Genomic DNA, 24,314 nt, shown 5'->3' on the forward strand with positions numbered 1-24,314 from the left:
TCTGCTTGTACAGACATCAGCTGACAGAAATTCTGCATCATATCCGTAGTATCATGCATTTGTTTGTGTTTATTGCATCTCTTCCTCCTCCCTTAAAATCCAGCTGGAGCAGCCAAACACTGAGCTGAGTGGTCAGACAAGCACAGTATTATGAACTCCATTTTGTCATTTTAAATGTACCACAATCTACACTTTAGGGTCTTAGATAACATAAATATAAAAATGTCGGCTGATTATTTCTGCTTTAAAAATGAGTGAGTATTTTAATGCATTGTTGGAATCACATTTTGATAATTCAGAATTAACTTTTGGCAAAGTCATAAGCCTTTTTTACACCCTTTCTCAGAGCTGAAGGCAGTGTTACAGAGGTCACCCATCTGTTTCCGGGGTAATAGAGAGGATTTTCAATCCTGCACTGGAGCTCCATCTAGTGGTGAGGAAGCACAAAGAGCACAAGGTGGGAAAGATGTTTTTGAGTCATGTTCATGACTTATCTGTTTTCTTATATTTCCATGATGTGTTTTTCTTCATTTCAGTCATTTAAACTTATTCATCTGCCTACATGTTTTTATCCACTCAGCTTGTGACACAGGAAAATACACAGATAAAGAAACAAAGGACACTGAAAGCTCAAAGGACCTGAAGGCAGAGAAAAGGAGTACGTGTCTTAGAGGTACAGAAGCTGAAAACAAGCAGGAAATAGACCCAGACACTGAATGTCCCACCTCTACAGCTGAGGCTCAACAAGAAGCAGCAACACCCCTCTTCTCCAGCCCGGCAGCCACTAAATCAACCCTGGAAAAGTCTCTTGTAATCCTCACATCCCAGAAAATGTGCTCCAACATAGTTCCACCATTGCCCCAACCAACACGGAAAGAACCTATATGAGGATATATGCGCATATATGAAACCTATATGCAGTTTATCTGTGCATATATGCTGCATATATATGTTATATATGCACTTATATGATAATATATATGCCTCATACGTATATATAGCATATATGCATATATATGAAAACGGCCAATTTTATGTATGTCAGATATATTCAAAACATATATTAGAACCTATATTAAAACCTATATGTTTATATAGGTTCTTTCCGTGTGGGAAACTTGCGTCTTGTCTCCCCACCACCACTAGAAAAGCCCTCAAGCACAATCCCAGTTGCGCTCTGACCCTTCAGAAATTCCCTAAGTAAATCCTTCTTCCACAAGAAGAGCAACACCAGCACAATATCATCTACAGTGAATCTTAGAAACTGTACACAGGGGAGAGCAGAGGTGATCCCTAAACAGCACACAATGAAAGCAGAGCCAGCAGACCAAAGAACTGCACCCCCTCTGTCAGAATTGAAACACACCTGGAAGAGGCAGAAGACAGAGGTCTTTGACATCAGTGAAATTGGAAAGTACAGGAGGTCTGAAGATACTGTGAAAGTTGTACTCTCCTGTAGAAAACAGCTGTGTCTTAGAGCAGGGGTGTTCTCTTTGAATGTTTGGGATATTGTGTTTGTTTTTTTTCTGTGCTAGCTTCTGTATGGTTGGGAGCTTTTTAGCTGTTTGCGGTGTATATTTTTGTTTGCGTTTTTTTACTTTAAGAGAAGTGGCAACCAGATTTAAGTTTTGTGTTAATCGTATCCATTTGGTAGGTGGTTTGTTTTTGCTTATTTGCTCCAAAAATCAAATATACAGACTGTTGAGTGCAGTTTCCCCCCTGCCATATGTATACTGAATGTGTCTGTTTGTGTTTTCAGCTCTCACTGATTCTCTCCTGAACTTAATCCTGTTGTTTTGTTTCAGGTTCACTATTTTTATTTTTTTTAAATAATAAATAGTAATAAAATAAATTTTGCATGTGATCTGAGCACATCTTTAAAACCCAGTATCAACTGCACAGCTAGCGTCAGTTCAGTGAATGACAAGAGTGTCAGTTGAGTCGTAAATTTTTAATTGTACACTGTCTGCAAAAGGACGGCTCATTTACAACATGCTTGTTAATGTATGCCAGCAACATGTTGATTTTCATTTCACATTAAGACAGATTTATATTCCATTTTAGACATGTCATTATAATTTTATTTAATTTCAAGGTCCAAGGTGGTGTTTAAGGCTAGAAAATGCTGACAGTACAACTTGTTTCTTTTCACTTTTCCTTCTTGACTTTTTTTCCCCCCTGTGATCAGGTATTTAGCGTTTTGTGTATTTCTTTCTTTTTGTCTTCATTAGATTTTTCAGATTAATACATGATACACTAAAGCTAAGTCTGCAACTATATATTTCTGTGTGATTAATTTAGATCAATTCAGGTTCAGTTGATCCATCAGTCAAACGCTTACATACAGTTAAGTCCATGTTTGCACCCTGAAACAACCTTTGTTTATCAAAACACACTGAAATTACAGTTATATAATGAATATGGGACTAAAGTGCAGACCCTACTGGGTTTTACTACTACAAGGGTTTTCAATACTTATTTCTTCCTGCTGGACCAGATCTCCTTTGGCTTTTTTATAGATGTATTTTTCATCAGTTTAATCTGACTTTTCTATTTTTGAGATTTATAAATGGTTTGGATCTTGTGGCAAACCCTCTGTATTTGCTTAAATAAAGGCTTCTCTTATTAGTATACTGGATTGTGCTATGTCTACCTCCTGAAGATTGAACTTGACATGAAGGGGGTTTCTTTACCATGTAAAAGCACAGACACATTCACTTAACAGTGCCAAGCAGTGGGAGCAACTGGGGTTTCCGTTTCTTGCTCAAGGACACTAGGGCATGTGGCATGTTCCGGGGATATGACATAGCATTTGAGTGCCCCATCGGTTTTGAGACCCCGCAAAAAGAGGACTGTCATCAAATGGTTGTATTCCTTAGGATCCTTCTTTTCCCCATGCCTTATCCTTCCTCCGGAGCCAGAGCCAAAAGGTCCCTTTCTCCGCTTCCTCCGCCAGGTCTTGCATGGCCCGCTTCCTTTTGTGGCCTGTTACTCCGACAGTTTTCAGGAGTTGCTGTGTGCTCCAATGAAGCCCCTGCACCCGACTTCCACTGGGAAAGTGAATGCTCTCCACCCAGCTTGCAAGCACACAGCTGACAGTTATACAAGATATAATAGTAGCCTATAGATAAGGGGAAAACGTTTTGTTAAGTAGAAAAAAAACATGTTTCTGATTGATGTGATGTTTTGGCCCGCCATTCAGTTGCTCGGAACCAATTTGGCCCCAGATCAAACTTACTTGCCGACCCCTTATTTAGTGCCTTAGCACACAGGCCCAACAAACTTAATCCATTTGGGATAAGGGTGTAACAAAACAAAATGTGGAAAAAGCTGTTCCCATCTTTACAAAGTCTATGGTATGGTAACACACATGCACAGTTTCCAGACATCGTTATGCTTGTCCTTGCATTGATGACAGCTCGCTGATACAAACAGTCATGTTAAAGATAATTGAACAGGATTTTGTTTCTGAAGATGTAAACTTCTACATGGAAAGCATGAGGCTTAGACGGAAATAAGTGTACACATGTCATACTATATTTCCAAAAGGATTTAAAACGTATTTTAAAAAGCCATCCATGCACTTAGCATACTATAAGGGGATTTTACAACCTCAAAGAGTTGACCAAGTATGTGATCTGCAACACCAGATGGTTTTTGGTGGCATCAAACTGGAGACACTGTTGAGGAAGGCCAGCTCTGTGGTGGAAATGAATATTGTAGAGACCAGCACAGAGAGGAGTGTCATGCCACCATGGCCAACCCATCTCATCTCCTCCATGTCAAGCTGAGGCAGCTCACAATTGTTCAGCCACAGACTCATCCAACTACTTCATTAAAAGTATTTAAGGTGCTATTTTCTTGACATCTGACTCCACAAGGCCACTTCATCAAATACCTCCAGGCTCCAACCTCAACTGTGGCTCACAAACATACACGATACACATCAAATTGTCTTATTATATTCATATTATATTTATTAATAAACCAGACGAAATGTCTACACTACTGATAATGTGAGTCTGATATAAGTCAGAGGCACTGTATGTAACACAGATGTGCAATCGCCTGAAATGCTTAAATTATCAGTGTATAAAACATTGTGGCATCTAATAGTGAGAAGATTTCCACACACAAGGACCTATTTCGTTTGTAGAAACGAAGGGTTTTTGTAGACTTTTATAAAAAACCTTTTTCCTAACCCTTTACATATAAATTAATTTACCATGAATACTTACTCTATTCTGTCTAATGGATTCCTCTAAATCCTACATGCTGGTAGTATTAATAGACACACAAACACAATCTATCACTAGTTATATTGTTAAACACAATCTAATATTAACTGTGTCATGGCATAATTCTGGGTTGAGCACTCTCCCGCAGCACTTGACACTCCATTTCCTGAGTTTAAATTTAATGAGTTGTTACTTCATTCCTTCACATCTTCTTCTGTGGACCTTGTCCCCAGGAACATTTCTATTTCCTCTCCACACCTGAAACTTAAAATACAACCCTTTCACCCAACAAGAAATTCTGAAAATGTCACTCCCGGTAGGGCACTGTTTGTTCTACATCTTTATTGTTAACCTTCCCCCAAGTAAAGACACCTTATTATCCAATAGATTTCTCTCTTCAGATTACTGGTGTGTGTCCTTGGGGTTGAGGCACAGTTTCATTTTATCTCTGCTGTAACATAGGAGTGCTAAGTGATATAATTGTGAAGTAACAGGATCAGCTTTACAGCAACATTGCCAGAACCTTCATAGATTCCACTATGGTACCTTCTTTATTATGTATGCAGCTTGCACTTTAAATGAAGACAGTAATTGCATTATAACTATTATTATTAAATAACATATTTGTCATATCACCACATTTATTGTACAGTATTTTAAAACTCATGTGTTTCAGCCAAGAGTTTGAAACGGTAATTTATCCAACTGCAGTTTTACATTTTACCTCTAAAAACAAAACAGCTGAAGGGCTTGTGAAAACAACAAGTATCTAACTCATCCATCATCTCATACTGAACAGCAACTCTTTAGTTTTCATACAATTTCTTTTGCTCAAATAAATGACAGAACGATTCCACTGTGAAGACATCTGTGGCAGGGACAACATCAACTGGGATATTCTGGAACAGCATGATACTGTTGAATTTGTGAAGTTTTACTTCCAAATCTTCTGAATTCACCTCTGTGCTATGAGAGCTCAACTGTATACTGCAGCTGAACAAATCGAATGCAACAAATATATGTCAAAATGTTGGTAGTTCTTTGTGTCTCAGTGAATGAATGAATGAAAGAATGAATGTATTTGACATATGACAGGATGGTCCATTAAGCTACGTCCCATGTACGCAGTGTTCTGCTTTACTTTTACGAAATATATCCCAACTTTCTGTTTCTTGCTTTGCCTCAGAATAAATAAAGTGGAACAGGGTTAGGATTTCAAGTGACACATGATTGTCTAAAATATAGATTTTCTAGGTTTGTCACAGTGGCTGAATCTGTTGCTGCCTCCATGCTTCTGTGTTTACTAGGCTTCATCCTCACTGTCTGAATTAGTTGGCTCTTCTGACTGAAACAAAGAATTGTGGGTCAGTTTATGCAGGTCCTCTGGGGATATCTCTCTCATCTTTCCATCCATACCAAGCTGCATGGGCTGGATCATGTTGGTCCTGCAGGGAGTGGAAGTTAAGACGTAATTCAGTTCAGTTTAATTGTATTTTGTTTATATAGCGTCAATAACTGTTAAAACTCTTTCAAGACACTTTAAAAAACCCAAAGCCTGAAAGCTCTAAAGCAAGCACTAAGGCGACACTGGTATGGAAAAGCTCCCTTTTAACAGGAAGAAACCTTAAGCAGAACCTAGCTCATATAGAGGGATTGAGCTTAAAGCCAACCGGGGAGAGACAGAAAAATAGAGAGAAGATAGAGCAGCATAGGCATATGAGCAGGTTAATTCATACATACATCTAAATAAAGCATACAAGCAGCATAAAAACACGTTATAAACAAGAGTACAAGATTTAGGTCAGGCCTATCTAGTTAGTGGCCTGCAGGCCTCATGCGGCCCACAACCACCAACCGTTGTTTTGGAGTGTGGCTAGCGCTGCTGAAGTAGTGCCAAGATACTGAGTCTAAAATATGTAATTTTCAACTCTATATCGTACAATTGACAGTAAAAACTGACGATTTAACCCTGTCTGGATTGACAAATATTTTTGTATTTTACCTCAGGCCATACAACTTTACAATGCCCTGTGAGGAAACGACTGGACAGTGGTCACTGCTGCCACTATATTTTTTTAGGAAGCCTGGCCAAAAAAAAAAAAAGTCACACACTCTAATATTTCGTTCGCCTTTAGCTTTGTTTACAGCACACATTCGCTGTGGGATTGTTTCTATAAGCTTCTGCAATGTCACAAGATTTATTTCCATCCAGTCATTTTTCACCAAGATCGTGCATTGATGATGGGAGATTAATGGTGCGTTCGAGTGCCCATCCAAACCAGTGGGACGTGGGACTTATCCTGCCTCCAACTAGGAAAAGTGCACTGGAATGCCTGTCGAAGTGGAACCTCCTACCGGCGAACTCGGGGGAGCTCGACCTACCCCGACCTCACCAAAATTAAGTCGGAGGATAATGGCGGCGCCCATGGAGTCTCATGTCGTTTATATTGTGCGCTCAAACTCATTGATTCAATATTGATTGACATTACATCAGGACAATTTTGTCATATAAACATGCAATTTGTTTACTGTCATACAGTTTTGTAGCGTTTAATAGGGGAAGGGGTAAGACAACACGTAGCTATGCAAATGGATAACGTTACATTTGTATGTGACCTTTACATGATTTTAGACTTTTTAGAAGCAATTTAGCAACGACGAAGGCTACAGTGCATAATTACTCATCCGCAGTTTGGCCTCTTCCATCTCGTTTGTGTATGTAAGTAGACTGAATTGCTGACAGTCAAAATGCCTCTTCAAAAACAAAGCGAGTATCAGTTTAGCGCGGCGGTCGTCCATGTTTTCTGTTTACATTCCACTTCAATTGCCTCGAACACTTAGAAGTAGGAGCTAGTACATTTCAGGTAGGATAAGTCCCACGTCCCACTCGTTTGGATGGGCACTCGAACGCAGCATAACCACTGCCTTCTCCAGCACATCCCAAAGATTCTCAATGAGGTTAAGGTCCGGACTCTGTGGTGGCCAATCCATGTATGAAAATGATGTCTCATGCTCCCTGAACCACTCTTTCACAATCTGAGGCAGATGAATCCTGCCATTGTCATCTTGGAATATGCCCGTGCCATCAGGGAAGAAAAAAATTAATTGATGGAATAACCTGGTCATTCAGTATATTCAGGTAGTCAGCTGACCTCATTCTTTGGACACATAATGTTGCTGAACCTAGACCTGAGCAACTGCAGCAACCCCAGATCATAGCACTGCCCCCACAGGCTTGTACAATAGGCACTAGGCATGATGGGTGGATCACTTCATCTGCCTCTCTTCTTACCCTAACATGCCCATCACTCTGGAACAGGGTAAATCTGGACTGATCAGGTCACATGACCTTCTTCCATTGAGTCCAATCTTCATGCTCCCATGCTCCTTGAAGCCTTTTTTGCGGTTAGCCTCACTGATTAGTGGATTTCCTAAGGATTCCCTTAACATTGTATGTGTGGAAATGCTCTTACTTTCACTATTAAACACAGCCCTGAGTTCTACTGTTGTTTTTCTTCGATTTGATTTCACCAAATGTTTAAGTGCCAATCGGCAATCATGATCAATCAGGATATTTTTCTAACCACATATCTTCCTCAAAGACGATGGTTCCCCACTATCCTTCCAGTTTTTAATAATGTGTTGGACAGTTCTTAACCCAATTTTAGTAGTTTTGCAATCTCCTTAGATGTCTTCTCTGCTTGATGCATGCCAATGATTTGACCCTTCTCAAACAGACTAACATCTTTTCCACCACCATGGGATGTGTCTTTCGACATGGTTGTTTAAGAAATGAGAAGCTACTCATTACATCAGTTAAGATTAAATAACTTGTTGCCAGCTGAAAGATTATCACCCATGCAGTAATTATCCAACAGAAGGCTCGTACCTATTTGCTTAGTTAAATTCAGGTGGCGACTTTTCTTTTGGCCAGACAGTGTATATTTATATTATTACATAACTTAAATATGTTTCATATCTGTTTCGTTCAAATGCCAAACCTGTGTTTAATTTGCCAAAAGATTTTTATTCAGTTAAATGCACTTTGTAATGTGCCACACTCAGATATGATCAGAAAAAAATGTTATTGCTAAAACTGTGCAAATTTTTATTTTTAATTACTTTGAGATATGCGTGGGAAAGATGTGATCAAAATTATTATTTACATAATGTCATTTTATTTTTTATTTATATTTTTTATATTTATGTATTTATTTTATTTTTATTTATATATTAAGTTACCTACGGTTCTCTTCAATTACTTCTCTGTCACTGTGTTTTACGTACTTTTTGATGTGCCTTTGTCATGTCACCAAATTTAAAAGAGAGACTATGAATACAAAGTGCTTATTTTTCATCACATTGATCTGGTTTGGTTTGAAATTTGTCATTACCAGCAGCTTACTGGGTGCATAACATGCGTGACATGGCTATAATATATGAATATATGAGGTAAGTAGTAAGTACCAATAAATAAATTCAAGTAGGAATGGATAACAGCACATAGCCACTGAAAATTGGCAGCAATTGCACTAAATGCCTTTGATTATTAGTACAAGTCTGTGTGTGTTAATGAATGTTTCCTGCGTTTACTGACCTTGACAGTCTATCAAACATGTTGACCAGCTTCATAGCTTCATATTCCTTTTGCTCATCTGTCATTCCTTCCATGGGATTGGGCTGGTCCTCCTCTACAACTCCTGTTATTGGGTTTATACTGGAGACAAAAGTGAGAGAGAATGAAATATTAACAGTCATCCAGACACTTTTTTGACACTTTTTCAACTGTGTCTTACAACATTAATAAAACAAGTTCAGCCTCCAGTGCATATTGTGCTGTTACATCTCTTAAGCAAAAATTATTGACTCTTGTTTGGATTCAGGTTTACTGACAGGCTACAAACCAAAATAAATGTGAATGCTGACACCTGTTTTATTGGAACAGAGTTGTGACTTAAAACCTCAAAAAACAACAAATAAAACAAACTATACCATTTTCTTGATGGGCAAGTTATAATGTATAATAGACATACCTGCTTAAATTAAAATGTTTAAACAAAGCCATTAAGCTTGTAAAGATAACAGAAGGAGGAGAGGAGGGAGAGAAACAGAGACAGCTTATAACATGCTATATTACTATATAGCAAGTTATAAGCACTGTTATGGCACACTAATGCATGGATGGCAAGAGATAAGAAATTAGAGAAGAAATGATAGGAAAGGAGCTTGGCGCAAGAGAAAAGTAAGTACAGGACAGGTGTTCAGAACATCATGGGAAGTCCCAGCAACCTAGACCTACAGTATAACAGTAGAGCTAAGGGTCAGTGCCATCCCCCAATATCAGCTTTATCAAACAGGGGTTTGGGTCTGCCTTCCAAACCCAAACTGGGAGCTGGTTTCACAGGAGAGTGGACTGATGACTGGAGGCTTTATCTCCCATTCTACTTTTTGAAACTCTAGGAACCACAAGTAAGCCTGTACTTTGAGGGCAAAGCAATCTATTGAGGTAACATAGTACTATGCTGGCTCTTAAAGATAAGATGGAGCTAGAAATTTAAGGGACATGCATGTAAGGAGTATTTTAAATTCTATTCTGGATTTTAAAGGGAGCCAATGAAAAGAAACTAAAACTGGAGTAATATGGAGGCATTTTAGAGAGCTATTTGGACAACTTAATATTAATCAATTACAGTAATCCTGCCTGTACAAAACAAATACATGAACTAGTTTTTCACCATTATTTTATGACTAGATGCTCCTAAGTTTAACAATTTTATGCACGAGAAAAAAGGCAGTCCTAGTCACTTGCTTTATGTGTGAATGTATCCTTGTCAAATAGAAGATCGAGGTTTCACACTGTAGTACTGGAGGCCAAGGTAACGCCATCCAGAGAAACTACAGTTTATGATTAGATAATGAGTTTCTGAGGTGTTTAGGGCCAAGAGTAGGAATTACAGGCCATCCAAACCTTTATGTCTTTAAGGCACGCTTCTAGTTTAACTAGCTGACTTGTTTCATCTAGCTTCATGGAAAAATACACAGATCAAGTACCTGGCATTTGTGTGGATGTTACTAATGTAGCACCCATGTAGACCATATCAGGAACCCCCACCCAATTACAACGACACTCCTTGATGGTAGCTATCCCAAGCAGCAGCCTGACACATGCATACACACAAAAATGGTTTAGGAACAATTAAAAAAAAAACATGAAAAACACCACAAGGTGTGAGGAAGACACATTCTACAAACAAATATATAATGCCACAAGGACTGAGACTCACTCTTAAATAAACTAAGCCCAGATGCAAAGTGAAGCTTCAGAAAAATCCTATATGGAACAGAATGGCGATGCCCCATATTAATCACTTTTAAGATCATTTAGTTATCTTAGTTCAACAAGGCCCATTGGCAATGCCCTATTGGTCAGTTATGAGAATATATTTTTTAACAGAAAATATATATCATATAATTTTCTAATATGGTCCAGTGTTATGAAACATACTCTATGACTGGACATATAATTTCTGATTTACAGTCTGCATCTGTAGTGAACTCCAGTGGCAGATTTGAATGTCAGTTGTTTTTGTGTTTCCAGTAGACGTGAAGGCTGGCTCACCAGGTGTTGACTGTATTTAAGTGCTGTTCCATGCCCTTTTGTTGATTCACTGGTGAATATATTGAACACCTAATAAGATATTAACAGGCTTTAATAAGCTTGGTCCATAAAATCTGTAAGCAATCATAGCTGTTAATAAATAAAATAAATGGTGGCAAGGAAAAACTCCCCTTTAACAGGAAGAAACCTTGAGCAGAACCCAGCTCATATGGAGGGACCCATCTGCCTAAGGCCAGCCAGGTAGGGACAGAAAAGAGGGCAGAGAACAGCAGGAGAAACGACATAAACATACGTCTGTCGTAGATACATACATCTGACTAAAGCGTAGAATCTGATGATGATAGCTGATGTTGTTACATGACAGTTTGAGAATATAAGAGGAATCATAGGCAGGTTGGAGAATCATTAATTCAGGTAGGAGTGGATAACTGAAGGAGGCCATAAAGACTGGGCAGGTTGATGAGACCACGACAATGAATGAATGAAGAATTTATCCTGTATTGATCCCACATGGGGAAATGATTTTCTGCATTTGACCCATCCATTAGTACTCTGTTGCTCAACTTCCTTGGAAAAGATCTAAATCAAGTTTCTGGAAAAGAGATCGTCAATCTTTGCAAACAATGCAGATTCCCTCCTGGTTATGCAAGATTAAAACAGCCACTGCTGGAGTGGTTGGTTCATTGAGTTCTCCATACGTGTCTTCATGTCCTTTGTAGACTTGGGGAATTCTTATGACCACGTCTTCACAGGCATCTTATCATGGAGTACTACAAAATGCTGTGCTGTAACTCTAAGAGGTACTGCTACTCTATTGTATTAAAAGCAGCCAGTTGAGTCCAGTTCGCCTGGTATTACTATGACTAAAATGGATGCAGCTTTTTTTGTGCATCATTTCAGTTTTTGTCCAATATGGAGATGTCTTAGAGCAGGTGCACTACACACTTTTGGAGTTTTTCAAATATAACTCTTGTCTGGTGAGTTAAGGTGACAGTGTTGTGGTGGTACTGACTGGGCCTTGGCCTCTCTGTACTCTTCTGTTTCAGAGTCTTCATCCTCAGAGTAGATCCCACAGTCTCTTCCCCCTCTAAGTAGTCCTCTGGCAGCCAGAAGACCTGCAGCATTGCCATATCCGGTGTACTTTATGAACCTTGAAACTTGATAAAGAAGATTGGAGACTGTTAAAACGGCAATACACATAACAATAAAAAGACACTATTACATTACTAATATTTTTTTAAAAATGTGCCACAAAGTCTTTGGCAGGGTTTGTAACCTAGTCCATTTCAGATCTTTGTATAAGCATTAATGTATTATTTCATACTGTATATTTCTCTCACCATTTTCTTTGCAGAGAACAAAGAGGAATTCAGCAGCACTGTTCTTAATATCAGTGTCAATGTGTGTCATAAGACGGACTATTTTGTTCCTCAGAGCACTGCCCATCTCTGGCCTGTTTCTCACATCACGCAGTGGGGGCAGCACCTAAACAAACATATAGACACAACACACGCACACACACATTTTTTTTAATACCAGAGTCTTCAAAATACCAACATGGCTCATAAATTATTTCTTCAACAACAATTCTGTCCCAGTACTGACTTTTGACCTGAGGAACTTCCTGGTCTCTCTGTGGATGCGGGCACTCTCAGTCAGCAAATTCAGTGATGGGAGAAGATTCTCCTTCAGCTTATGTCCCTGAGATATATACAAGTAAATGTTTAAAATCTAGTAAATTGTGGCAAAAAAAATTGCACTATTTGCCATAATAATATTAAAATATTCACATTTCAACATCATAAGGCCTTTGAGACCCTTCTCAGCTAGAGGGCACAGAATTAGTTAATAAAATAATGAAACATACTTTACTTGACAAGCGATGACCACAGAACTTTTGACACCCAAAGGTAGGTGCCCATGTTGCCCCTAATTATAATCTAACCTTTTCACAGCCAAAATTATTTAGTTAGCTGCATCTGTAAAATTTAATTCAAAGGTATACCTATAAAACTAGCAACTAACATACAGCTCCACCTAGTGACAGAGATTATGCTTAGACAAATTAGGTTGCATGTATGTGTTCAATGGATTGTTAAGCAGTGCTTATCTTTTAGCCAAACAAATACTATACCAATATTATTCTTGATTTTAATTTTTTTATTAAAGGTAATGAACCTATATACGTATAGTGCCTTGTCTTACCCTGTCCATTTTTTTCTCCATGAATTGAAGCAGCATGTTAACAGCGTCCATATTGACTCCCATGTACTCAGTGGAGCCTGATTGTACCTTAGGCTTTAACAATACGTCCAAACAAGGCAATGGAAGGTTACCTAGCAAATTCACAGTATGGCTGAGAAAAAGAAGCAAGGGTAAGGAGATCGCATAATAGGAGAGCAATGATTGTATAAATCAGGTAATCTGTGAACAGAAAATCAGTGTGTTGCACTACCTGTGAAACTCCTCAGTGCGGTCTTCTCCATCTGCACGGCTCAGTAGACAATGCCTCAGAATGGCTCCTAAATGTCTGTACTCTGCTGCTTCTTCCTTCTCGCACACACACACACACACACACAGTGAGCTTGGTCAAGAGAAGATGAATTCCATTAACTTTCATAATCCCCTCCATTAGCCTCAACAATATTAGTGTAATATGGATAAATGGTTCAAATAATATAAAAACTCCCGTAATTTGTTTCATTACCTCATCCACCTTGCTTCTGTTTGTGTCAAATGTAATGTTAAACAGTATTTTCAACATTTCCATAGCAAGTTCTGTTTGCTGTCGGCACAGTGGGGGCATTTCTTCGGGCTGAATGCCTTCCAACCCTATCCTTGCTGTCTCCAGTGTATCTGGCCAACATAGACCCAATGTGGCTTCCAATCTGTTGCCTACAAAATACACATGAAACGAAGTTACCACCTAATGCTCTTTAACTTGCACTTTAGATGTACATACATTATTAAAAGTGTTGCTCTTTTTTATTAATTTGTTGATAAGAAGTCACATATAGAAGTTACTGCAACACTGAGTTTGCTATAGTAGAGATTTGACAACACAACTGTTTGACTAGTTATAAAGAACAGCCATTTTACCAAACACAGGCAACAGCATTGTGGGCAAATATCCTCTCTCATCAAATATACCGAGAACATGATTGCTGAAGTTTGCAAAAATTTAGCTCCTGGAACTCTGTTGGAGGACAGTGTGGAAAAAATGTAGATGCCAAGACAAATCCTAAAACCTATTATGGGGCAGTAAGTTCCAGATGTGGAATAAGAACCTTTGCGTTTGTTCCCTTGGGGTAGTATTACCTAGGAGACTGATGCCATGAAGATCCTGAGCCAGCTGTGCTCTTACATCCATTCTCAGGGCAGTGAGCAGAAAGGTGAGGCGCAGGTCAAAGAAACATACCTGCAGACAAATCAAGCTCATGAACTAGTCACTATACACGCGTTCATATTTTTCCTCCTCATACTAGGGCTGGTTGGATATCAAACCTCAGAGCTTACTAGGTACCGCCTGAAATGCATATGCTGCCCAGTGTATCCTTCAAAGTACCAAAAGTGAGAGACAAATTCAATTAAATTTTATTGATATAGTGTAAGATGAGGTATTATTAGCAGGTTCAAGCATAGTCAGTCTTTGCTGTTACTCTTTGATAATGTATTTCTACTTTTACAATAATAAATAACTATACTGACTGTACCTTTAAGGAAGAGTCTTGTTCAGCTACTTTGAGGTCAGTCCATTTTAAGCATGTATGAAATGTTTGGCTGATTTACTGTCTCCAATAAAAGGTTGTTGTATTTTTAGTTTTTTTGTCTTTCACAAGTACATGTTACACATCACATGTTTTGCCAACATATTGTTTCACATTAAACCATCTTACTTATGTCCATACCTCATGGGTCCAAGTGGGATCATGACATTGCTTCAGTCTTTCTGCCACACCTTTAATCAGCTGTAGATCTGCTGCCACCACCTGCCATCCATCCATTGAAGAGTCAGATTTGATAGATAGGCACCAAACAAATAAAATTTTATAATCAAAGGAACGTTTGGCGCAGCAAACCGACCTGTCCTGTCTCATTGTGTAGCAGGATGTTACAGATGGACTTGAGAGCCTCAACAATCACCTCTTGTCCAGGGTTTTCTGAAGTAGAAGAATCCTTCACCACCTTACTGTATACCTCTGCTGTCTCTTCCTGATCTTGTTCCTCACCTTTCACAAGACAGAGAAAGATTAGGTCAATCCAGTTGCTTCATATTTAACTGATTTTATAAAAAACACTGCCTGGCCCAAAAAAAATAAAATAAAAAAAATGTCGCCACTGAAGAAAAAAAAAAAATGGTCACACACGAATATTTCGTTGGACCGCCTTAGCTTTGATTACGGCACGCTTTCTCTGTGGCATTGTTGCATTCATTTTTCACCAATATCTTGTATTAATGATGGGAGAGTCTGACCACCGTGCAAAGCCTTCCCCAGCACATCCCAAAGATTCTCAATGGGGTTAAGGTCTGGACTCTGTGGTGGCCAACCCATCTGTGAAAATGATGTTTCATGCTCCCTGAACCACTCTTTCACAATCTGAGGCAGATGAATCCTGGGATTGTCAATGCTGGAATATGCCCGTACCACCAGGGAAGAAAAAAATCCATTGATGAAATAACCTGGTCATTTAGTATATTCAAGTAGGCAGCTGATGTCATTTTTTTGGGCACATAATATTGCTGAACCTAAACCTGACCAACTGCAGCAACCCCAGATCATAGCACTGCCCCCACAGGCTTGTACAGTAGGCACTAGGCATGATGGGTGCATCACTTCATCTGCCTCTCTTCTTACAATGATGCCCCCATCACTCTGGAACAGGGTAAATCTGGACTCATCAGACCACATGACCTTCTTCCATTGCTCCAGAGTCCAGCTGATAATCACCCATGCCGTAATTATCTAATAGGAAGCTCATACCCATTTGCTTAGTGAAATCCAGGTGGCGACTTTTTTTTTCTGGCCAGGCAGTGTATATGTGTTAAGAACAGAGAACAAGGATTAACTGATTCATTTTTCATATTTGATTTATGATGCCAGAAACCGCAGTGACTTAAATAATTTTTTTCCCCATACATATAATCTCTGTGAGCAAGATACACCTATCAGGCATAACATTATGACCACCTTGCCAGGTCCAAAGATTTCCCAGCAGAACATTGTATTGTCACAAGATGGTCAATGTTATTTACTTCTCCTGTCAGAAGTCATAATGTTATGCCTGATCAGTGTCCAGGGACAGTACTTACAACTTCATTGGTCTTTGAGCTCTCTGTAGTTTTTAACATAAATATGGAATTAAGGTTTATTTTTCAAATTTGTAGATTAATTGATTTTAAACTGGACCTAGGTGTGTGTGTGTGTGAATGGTATTGTTCCTCTATGTTTGCCCCAATGATAGCTGTGATAGGCTTGCATCCATCCATATGGTATGATAAGTGGTACTAGATAATAGGAGGATGGAAAGTTTCCAAGTTTTCCTGGAAAAATAACGCAAAACCAGAACGGATTAGTGCGTTAATGTAAGAATCTAAGGAATTTCACAATGAAACAGGGACACCAGGGTAATCATCTTTCAACATGATAAAAACTTAAAGAACCCTTGGAGTGTTTACAAAAATTACCTTGGCCCTCCACTTGCTTGCTGTGGGCATGAGTGACAGTACCGGCAACGGCAATGCCAGCATGCCGGGCAAGAGTTGACATGGCTGAGCGGCTGATAAATGGACCCAGGCAATGTTGATCTCTGGACAGAATTCGAACAGTTTCTAGACAGGCCAGGAGACAGGAGGGCTGCAACTCCCTGTTTAGGAAACCAAGCAGCAACTCCCCGAGCAGCTGCATCACACAACAAAGTAGCAAGATGACTCACTTCTGAATTTGTAATTATGAACTTAAATCACTGTTGTATTTTTAATGTTATACCTGAATACTAAATTACTCTACATTATTGGTGCGGTTTCATCTAGAAATCCGTGAATCTGTAAATGTTTTTGTATACCAAAGTGGCTCTGTCATTTGAAGAACAATTGCATTTTCAAGGTTACTTTTTAGCTGAGGTGGTGGCCACGTATAAATTTTGCAATAGCACATAAGCTGCACCTTGAACTGAAAACAATCCTGGGCCTGTATTCCTAAAGATTCTGAGAATCCTCTCAGAGAGCTCCTAACTTAGCCTAAAAATTCCTAGCTAAGAGTCTTAGCTTAGGAGTGATTCCAGGAAATTCTCAGAGAACTCTGAGCAAGGAATAGACAGAAACTTATCTTAGTGAGGAGGTGTGGAGATAAAAATACAGTTTTGGTGATAATTGGCCTAGAATGGACCGTCAAATCAATAGACTTAATCATAGAACCTAATCTCTATGTATATATATAATTTATATAATATAAATAATATTTTACATAAAAATTAATTAATAGTAAGCTATACTTTAAAAATGATCCTACAAAATGTGTGAAAACTCCCACTTGCACAGTATTCACATGCTGATAGTTCTATTTATTTGCTTCCATTCATTTACCATGCTGGTCATTTTTGCCCTTCATCCATTTGGTATTAACAAGGATAAAATGGCTCAGCCTTCATCAGTTTCTGTGATTGCTAACCGGCCTAGAAGAAGCAGTGTTGGTTAGTGTTCAAATCTTCCACAAGCCGAACAGCAATGGAGAAAAAATGAAGTAGGAAATCCAACTGGACAGAGGAACTGTGTTTGCTTCTGCATCAACTGGTCAATGAGAATAAAAGTGTTTTGAGACGTAGATTTGGCCCCAGGTCATCACTGCTGCATTGTTGCATTTTTGCATTTTTCCTGTTGCTAAATACCTCAGTGTTGTGATGACTTTCTTTTCCAGTGATATTGCGATTGTAACCAGCTTGATTGTCATTCAGTGTTTGGAGAATATCTCTCCTGCCTCTTCTTTCAGCCATTTTCTCCTCTGCTTAAGAAACTCCTAAGCCTCCTAAAAGTCCTCCTCCCTGCTCTTAACAGATCTCACCTTAGGAGCTCTCTTAAGAGCTAAGATGCTTTAGGAATACCTTTTATCTTTACTAGGATCTACTCCTAACTTTGAGAGGAAATTTTAAGAAAACATCATGATTCTATCCAAGAATTTTCTTAGAATTTGCCCACTAGGAGCAACTCTTTGCGCTAAGAATCTTTAGGAATACGGCCCCTGGAGTCTATACAAACCTACAATTACATCTATCATCAACAGTTATAAATCAGAATGAGAATCAGAATCAGCTTTATTGGCCAAGTATGTGTGGACATACAAGGAATTTGACGCCGGTAACTTTTGTTCTCTTGTACAAAAACACACAGAACTTAAATAAGCGTAAAAATGAATCTCAATCTGTACACCTAAAATTTAAAAAAAGAAAAATAAAGGATGAGAACAGTTATATACAATGATGCAGGAGTTTGTACAGTGAGTACATACAGTGAATGCAGAGTTATTGTTGTTGCCATTTCTTATTTGTTCCAACTTTTTTAATTTAACAGAACCATAAACCATAATACTCTTTTCTGTGTAGACCCATCAGTCTGATCCGTGTATCTTCTAAGAACGGCAATTTCAGCCTTACTGAATATGAATCTTTGAACTGAAATAGACTTAGATTTTGTTCCTTCAGCTTGTCTTGTGCATGCCAGTGCTATATTAAGTCAATTTTTTAGTAAATAGTCTATTCACACTCATGCTAGCTGGTCAGTTAAAGATGTTTCTTCGCAGACCATCAGGCAGCAGCTGGTACAAGTTCACATGTTCTACACATGAACTTTGCTTTGCTGTGGTTACAGTATTTACAGTATAAGTCTGTCATTAACAGAGTGATAATCAGACCCAAACCATTTTCACTGATATCGTCATTCAAATTATATAAATAATCCTTCTTATTAAAAACCCGGCAATCTTCTTGGTTTGGTTGCAAGACAGCCAAACTTTCAAAAATTGTTTGTAGACCACATTTTGTGGGCTATGTACTTTCAAAGAAGAAGCATAGAATGTTGCTTACTGATTATTCTAGGTTTTAAAGTCCCTCCTAAGACACCAAGCACACATAAGAAGAGACCAGTAAGAAAAGGCTTATGTAAATAGCAAATGTGGTCTTTTGTTGTTTCAGGACACATTTCTGATGTCAAGGAATATTCTTCTTTCACATTTTGATAAGATAAAAACAGTATGAGCTTCAAGACCTGGCATATGTTCATAAAGTACATTCCTAAGTTCTGAAACTTTCAAGAGAAACTTATCTACTTTTCATTGACTAAAAGAAAGAAGATGTATCAAAGGATGTTTGGGAATGCAAGATTACCTTTCTTTCCTGCTCTTCTTCCCCTCTGAATGTAAAGCACAGATTCATCTGATAACAGGAAAAGCACAAAGCACAAAAAAATTAGCCAGAGATTGAAGAAGCAAAAACAAAATAAACAAATAAATAAATAAATAAAAACAGAAATGTGTAACAGGAAAGGAAAAGTAGAGAAAAAGGAAACCATATTTACAGTATGCTACATATAAAACATATGACCCAAAGTATAGTATTGTCTTCAAGATCTGGCATATGCAACAGTCTGGGCTCAATGCAATAGGGTTCCTCTTACCACAAGGTTGTATTCCAAAGGGTGGTGGGAATCAAATAATAGACGTTGAGGCCTCTGTCTTTGTCTAAAAAGGAAAGACTATCTCCACTGATGTCCTCCTGAGTGAATTTTAACCCAGGTGTCATCCACATACTTGAACCAGTGGGTGGGGGTGGTTCCTGTAAAAGTGTTCAGAGCTCTGATCTCTACCACTTCCATATAGATATTAGCCGCTATATGTGACACTGGTGATTCCATCGTGCAGCCATGTATTTGCCTGTAGAAATACCCATTAAATTGGAATTAGGTGGTAGTCAGGCAGATATATACAAGTAACACACAAATATGATCTGGGATCCCCGGAATGTGGGTGGCACAGTGGAGAGGTGGTTAGCACTGATGCCTCACAGCAAGAAGGTCCCGGGTTCAAATCCATGGGTGGAGTTTGCATGTTCTCCCTGTGTCTGCGTGCGTTCTCTCCAAAGACGTTAGGTTCATTGGTGATTCTAAATTACAGAAGACGAAGATGATGATCCCGGAATGTGCCACATGCCGAAGTGTCCTTGATTAAGACACTGAACCCCCAGTTGCTCCCAGTGCGTGACACAGGTGTATGAATGTGTGTGCTTGTGTGAACGAATGGGTAGATGCGTCTGTGACTATAAAGCGCTTTGAGTACCAATAGGAAAAAAGCGCAATAGAAAAACAAGGCCATTTACCATTTACTACTTTTGTGGATTCTGTGGTGGGAACGCACATAAACAGTTAAGTAATATAACAGAATACTATTGTTTAGTCTGGATCGAGTTTAATGTTCCTGAAACTACTTGGATGAATGACAAAACATTTTCAAGAAACTAACAGTTCTAAAATTTGTAGGATAGAAACACACCACATATCATGCATGTCTGTGACCCCTTCAGCCAGAGTTGGTTCCCAGCTGGTGCAGCCAGAGGAGAGCAATAGCATTGCCTGAAAATTGCAGCACCCTTACTCCTGTAGGGTTTTGGTGTCATGTGACTTGGCAACATTCTACAGTGCCAGAGAAGGTTGGACAAGATGTATGCCCAGCATGCATAGTTATATAGTCAACATACATCATGCTAAGTCAGTGCTGTGAAGCACAACATATAATCAGAGGAGCCTAATGTAAATCCCAACTGAGCAAACCTGAGTCTACAAAAACATAGACCATAGAACGTATATACTGCCTGGCCAAAAAAAAAAAGTTGTTGGACCACCTTTAACTTTGATTACAGCACTCATTCTCTGTAGCATTGTTTCAGTAAGCTTCTGCAATGTCACCAGATTTATTTCCATCCAGTGTTGCATTATTTTTCACCAAGATCTTCTATTGATGATGGGAGAGTCTGACCACTGTACAAAGCCTTCTCCAGCACATCCCAAAGATTCTCAATGGGGTTAAGGTCTGGACTCTGTGGTGGCCAATCCATGTGTGAAAATGATGTCTCATGCTCCCTGAACCACTCTTTCACAGTTTGAGGCAGATGAATCCTGACATTGTCATCTTGGAATATGCCCGTGCCATCAGGGAAGAAAAAATCCATTGATGGAATAACCTGGTCATTCAGTATATTCAGGTAGTCAGCTGACCTCATTCTTTGGGTACATAATGTTGTGCCTCTCTTCTCACCCTGATGCGCCCATCATGCTGGAACAGGGTAAATCTGGACTCAACAGACCACATGACCTTCTTCCACTGCTCCAGAGTCCAATCTTTATGCTCCCTAGCAAATTGAAGCCTTTTTTTCCAGTTAGCCTCACTGATTAGTGGTTTTCTTAAGGCTACACAGCTGTTCAGTCCCAATCCCTTGAGTTCTCTTCACATTGTACGTGTGGAAATGCTCTTACTTTCACTATTAAACATAGACCTGAGTTCTACTGTTGTTTTTCTTTGATCTGATTTCACCAAACGTTTAAGTGATCACCGATCACCATCAATCAGGATTTTTTTCTGACCACATTTCTTCCTGGAAGACGGTTGTTCCCCACTATCCTTCCAGTTTTTAATAATGCGTTGGACAGTTCTTAACCCAATTTTAGTAGTTTCTTCCATCTCCTTAGATGTTTTCTCTGCTTGATGCATGCCAATGATTTGACCCTTCTTAAACAGACTAACATCTTTTCCACGACCACAGGATGTGTCTTTAGACATGGATGTTTAAGAAATGAGAACTTGTTGCCAGCTGATAATCACCCATGCCGTAATTATCTAATAGGAAGCTCATACCCATTTGCTTAGTGAAATCCAGGTGGTGACTTTTTTTTTGGCCAGGCAGTGTATGTCTCCAGTCTCCTGTAAGCCTCTGATCTCTCAGAGCTCTTTAGTAGAACTGGATTTGTCAGTGCCTATTTAGGTGACTATTTGTGTCAGATAATCTAATCCTATTGCCGTTAAAATCAAATTCCACAGTACCTGTAGCGGAGGTTAAATCCACTATAATGTTCTCATTTGAATAGCTATCTGCTTTAGTTTTTGAAATTATCCATCCTCACCAACAGAGTTGCTAAAAACAGCAAAAAACTTCTTCTAGCATCATCTGACTTCCAAAGGGCTCATTCAACTTTATGCTTCACTGAAAGCAATTATGCTGTGGGTATAATAACGCATGAGGAATAGTGAAGAGATTTGTCTTCCAAATAATTTTGTATCACAATAATAATTCCCCATGTTCTCACAAGTTAGAAATGTAGAAATCCCACCCAGAGACAACTGAATGAAAGTTTGGTTCTTCACGTATAAGTAAAAGGAATATGGATTTTGCTAAGATTCACCACCAGGCCAAGTTACTAAGAAAAAGGGCACCTTGTGGCTGGACAAAGTGATACAGAGGGCGGACTCTGTGGTAGAGCTGGAGTCCCAGACATCAGTGGCAGATGCAAGGACCTTGAACAAAATCCAGAATTTCCCTCAGGATAAATAATTGATTACTTATTTACTCAGAGAGCCACATAGTTAATGTAGTAGCTAAAAGAAAAAAGAAGAGAAAAATTCTCAGGAAAATAATATTACAGCAAACTGATGAAGTGATGTGAAACTGATGTTGCCTGTGTCATGAAAAACTAAATAAATCTGAACTTGTTGTTGAAATAATTTTAGTACTTCTACATTTTTACACAACAGGCATTAATTAAAATAATATCTTACCTGCATTTATTTCACGTGTTTCATCAACATGAGTCCCAAACAATGCTGCCAAGATAATAGGTCTCAGCACACTCAAATTATCAGCGATCATAAGCACTGGATATTAGACAACCACTTAATCGCCACTTTGTCCGGCCCTCTGGTCACAAGTACAGAGCAGAAGGGCTCACTTTGGCAAACAACCAGGATATGCAAACATAGCAGTACATAACAATGTAAGCCATTGAAGAACTACGTGTTCTGATTCAGTGCTGACACTTGTCTGCCTGATCTGTCTGTGAAGTGCCTCATGTATCTCTGTCATATCTTGGTGGGGATGTGTAGAGGTAATGTCTGTAATAGCTGTGCACTGCTGTGCTTTAATTGTGTTTCTCCGTCTGTTAAGTTTATGTAATGACATGCAAGGGCAATGCACAGTCTGGGGAAAAGAATTTACCCTAGAGACAGTAAAGTCTAACTAACAAAGTGAAAACTTACACTGCAAAAAAGGGACGTCTGAAAACAAGATAAAAACACTAAATCTGAGGGAAAAGGTACTCAAAACAAGTGAAATTATCTGTCCATGCAGCAAGATAATTTCACTTGACAAGATTTCTTGAATTAAGATTGTTAAATTTGATTTAAGATTATAGTGTAAAGTTGAACACTTAAAATAAGAAATTTACTCTTAAAACAAGATAAATTATAACACCTCTAAATCTAAGTTTTTTTTTTTATCTTGGTAAGAACCAAATAATTTGCAGTGTACCTCTCTATTTTAGTGCTCTAGTGAGTTAAATGCCATCTCACCTCCACTTGGTACACTCAGGGCTGCTGGCCTCCCCATAAAGCTTATTTAATTAGGTCTATTTTTAGAAAAACTCCTAATAAGGATAATGACAGCATCATTATCTAAATCTAAAAGTTGTTTGTAGTTGACTCAAAATGTACAAAATAAGCCATTTATGCAAACAGGCAACATTTACACAAAACTGTGTTTTAGCAAGAAAATGTTTCAGTACATAGGATATGAGCCGCCCTTGTCTTTACCTCCTCGTTGTAGCTCTGTAAAGCTTTCAAAGCGATAACTTGCTCTCCCGTCTCCAGTTGAACTAGGATGGTTTTTAAATCCATTTTTATGATTATTGACTTGACTGCTGCTTATTCCTGGATTAGCCAGTAGAGGAGGATTGTATGCGTGCGTGTTTGCCGTTCAGATTGTATATACAGTCTATGGTCTGCCACCACACGCAGGTGACCGAATGATGTCTGAATCCCTAAGAACTGGTGACAAGCGATAAGCGGAAAGGATTTATGCAAGTCGAGTGCTGCGTTTACTGTCCCAAAGAAAGACCGGACAAACGAACAAATCCGGGCAACGTTAAATATGGCCAATGATGTTCGATGTAAAATGCAAAGGAAACGTGCGGACGGCTTTAATGTTATACACATATAAACACAATTAATGCCAAATGGGATTGCTATAAAAATTAGGTACACCCGTCTTTTGCTGTCGCTTCGTTTTACTGTTTGCATACAGCTCGTAAAGCGGTATAAACTCCATTCTTCCGGGCTACAAAATACACATATTATGATTAAATGACGCGTTGACGGGACATTCTCTGTAGCCAATAAAAGCTCGAGGTCTGCTTTAAGTGACGGGTT

At 38.8% G+C, this 24,314-nt stretch overlaps 2 protein-coding genes across 4 annotated transcripts in view; one reads left to right on the top strand and one right to left on the bottom strand.

Annotated features, from left to right (window-relative positions):
- The window catches only part of carmil2 (capping protein regulator and myosin 1 linker 2), a 113,998-nt gene extending 111,367 nt beyond the window's left edge, over nt 1-2,631 (top strand). For all 3 annotated transcript variants that reach the window (XM_084555217.1, XM_084555216.1, XM_084555218.1), the window contains exons 40-41: nt 347-457; nt 581-2,631. In XM_084555217.1, coding sequence (XP_084411343.1) covers nt 347-457; nt 581-888 — 419 coding nt within the window. In that variant the 3' untranslated portion in view covers nt 889-2,631. The remainder of the gene's footprint in view (nt 1-346; nt 458-580) is intronic.
- Nucleotides 2,632-4,879: 2,248 nt separating this feature from the next.
- ric8a (RIC8 guanine nucleotide exchange factor A) lies at nt 4,880-24,112 on the bottom strand. Its single transcript, XM_084554372.1, has 14 exons — nt 23,700-24,112; nt 19,234-19,281; nt 16,544-16,757; nt 14,941-15,086; nt 14,766-14,846; nt 14,176-14,275; nt 13,565-13,752; nt 13,313-13,407; nt 13,063-13,213; nt 12,463-12,558; nt 12,198-12,342; nt 11,870-12,014; nt 8,836-8,955; nt 4,880-5,683 (listed from the first exon to the last, which is right to left on the bottom strand). Exons 1-14 carry the CDS (start codon nt 23,781-23,783, stop codon nt 5,542-5,544), a joined length of 1,755 nt encoding a protein of 584 aa, XP_084410498.1. The 5' UTR covers nt 23,784-24,112; the 3' UTR covers nt 4,880-5,541.
- Between the last annotated feature and the right edge of the window lie 202 nt (nt 24,113-24,314).

This window comes from Chelon labrosus (assembly GCF_963514085.1).
Source record: "Chelon labrosus genome assembly, chromosome: 11".
Classification (NCBI taxonomy): domain Eukaryota; kingdom Metazoa; phylum Chordata; class Actinopteri; order Mugiliformes; family Mugilidae; genus Chelon; species Chelon labrosus.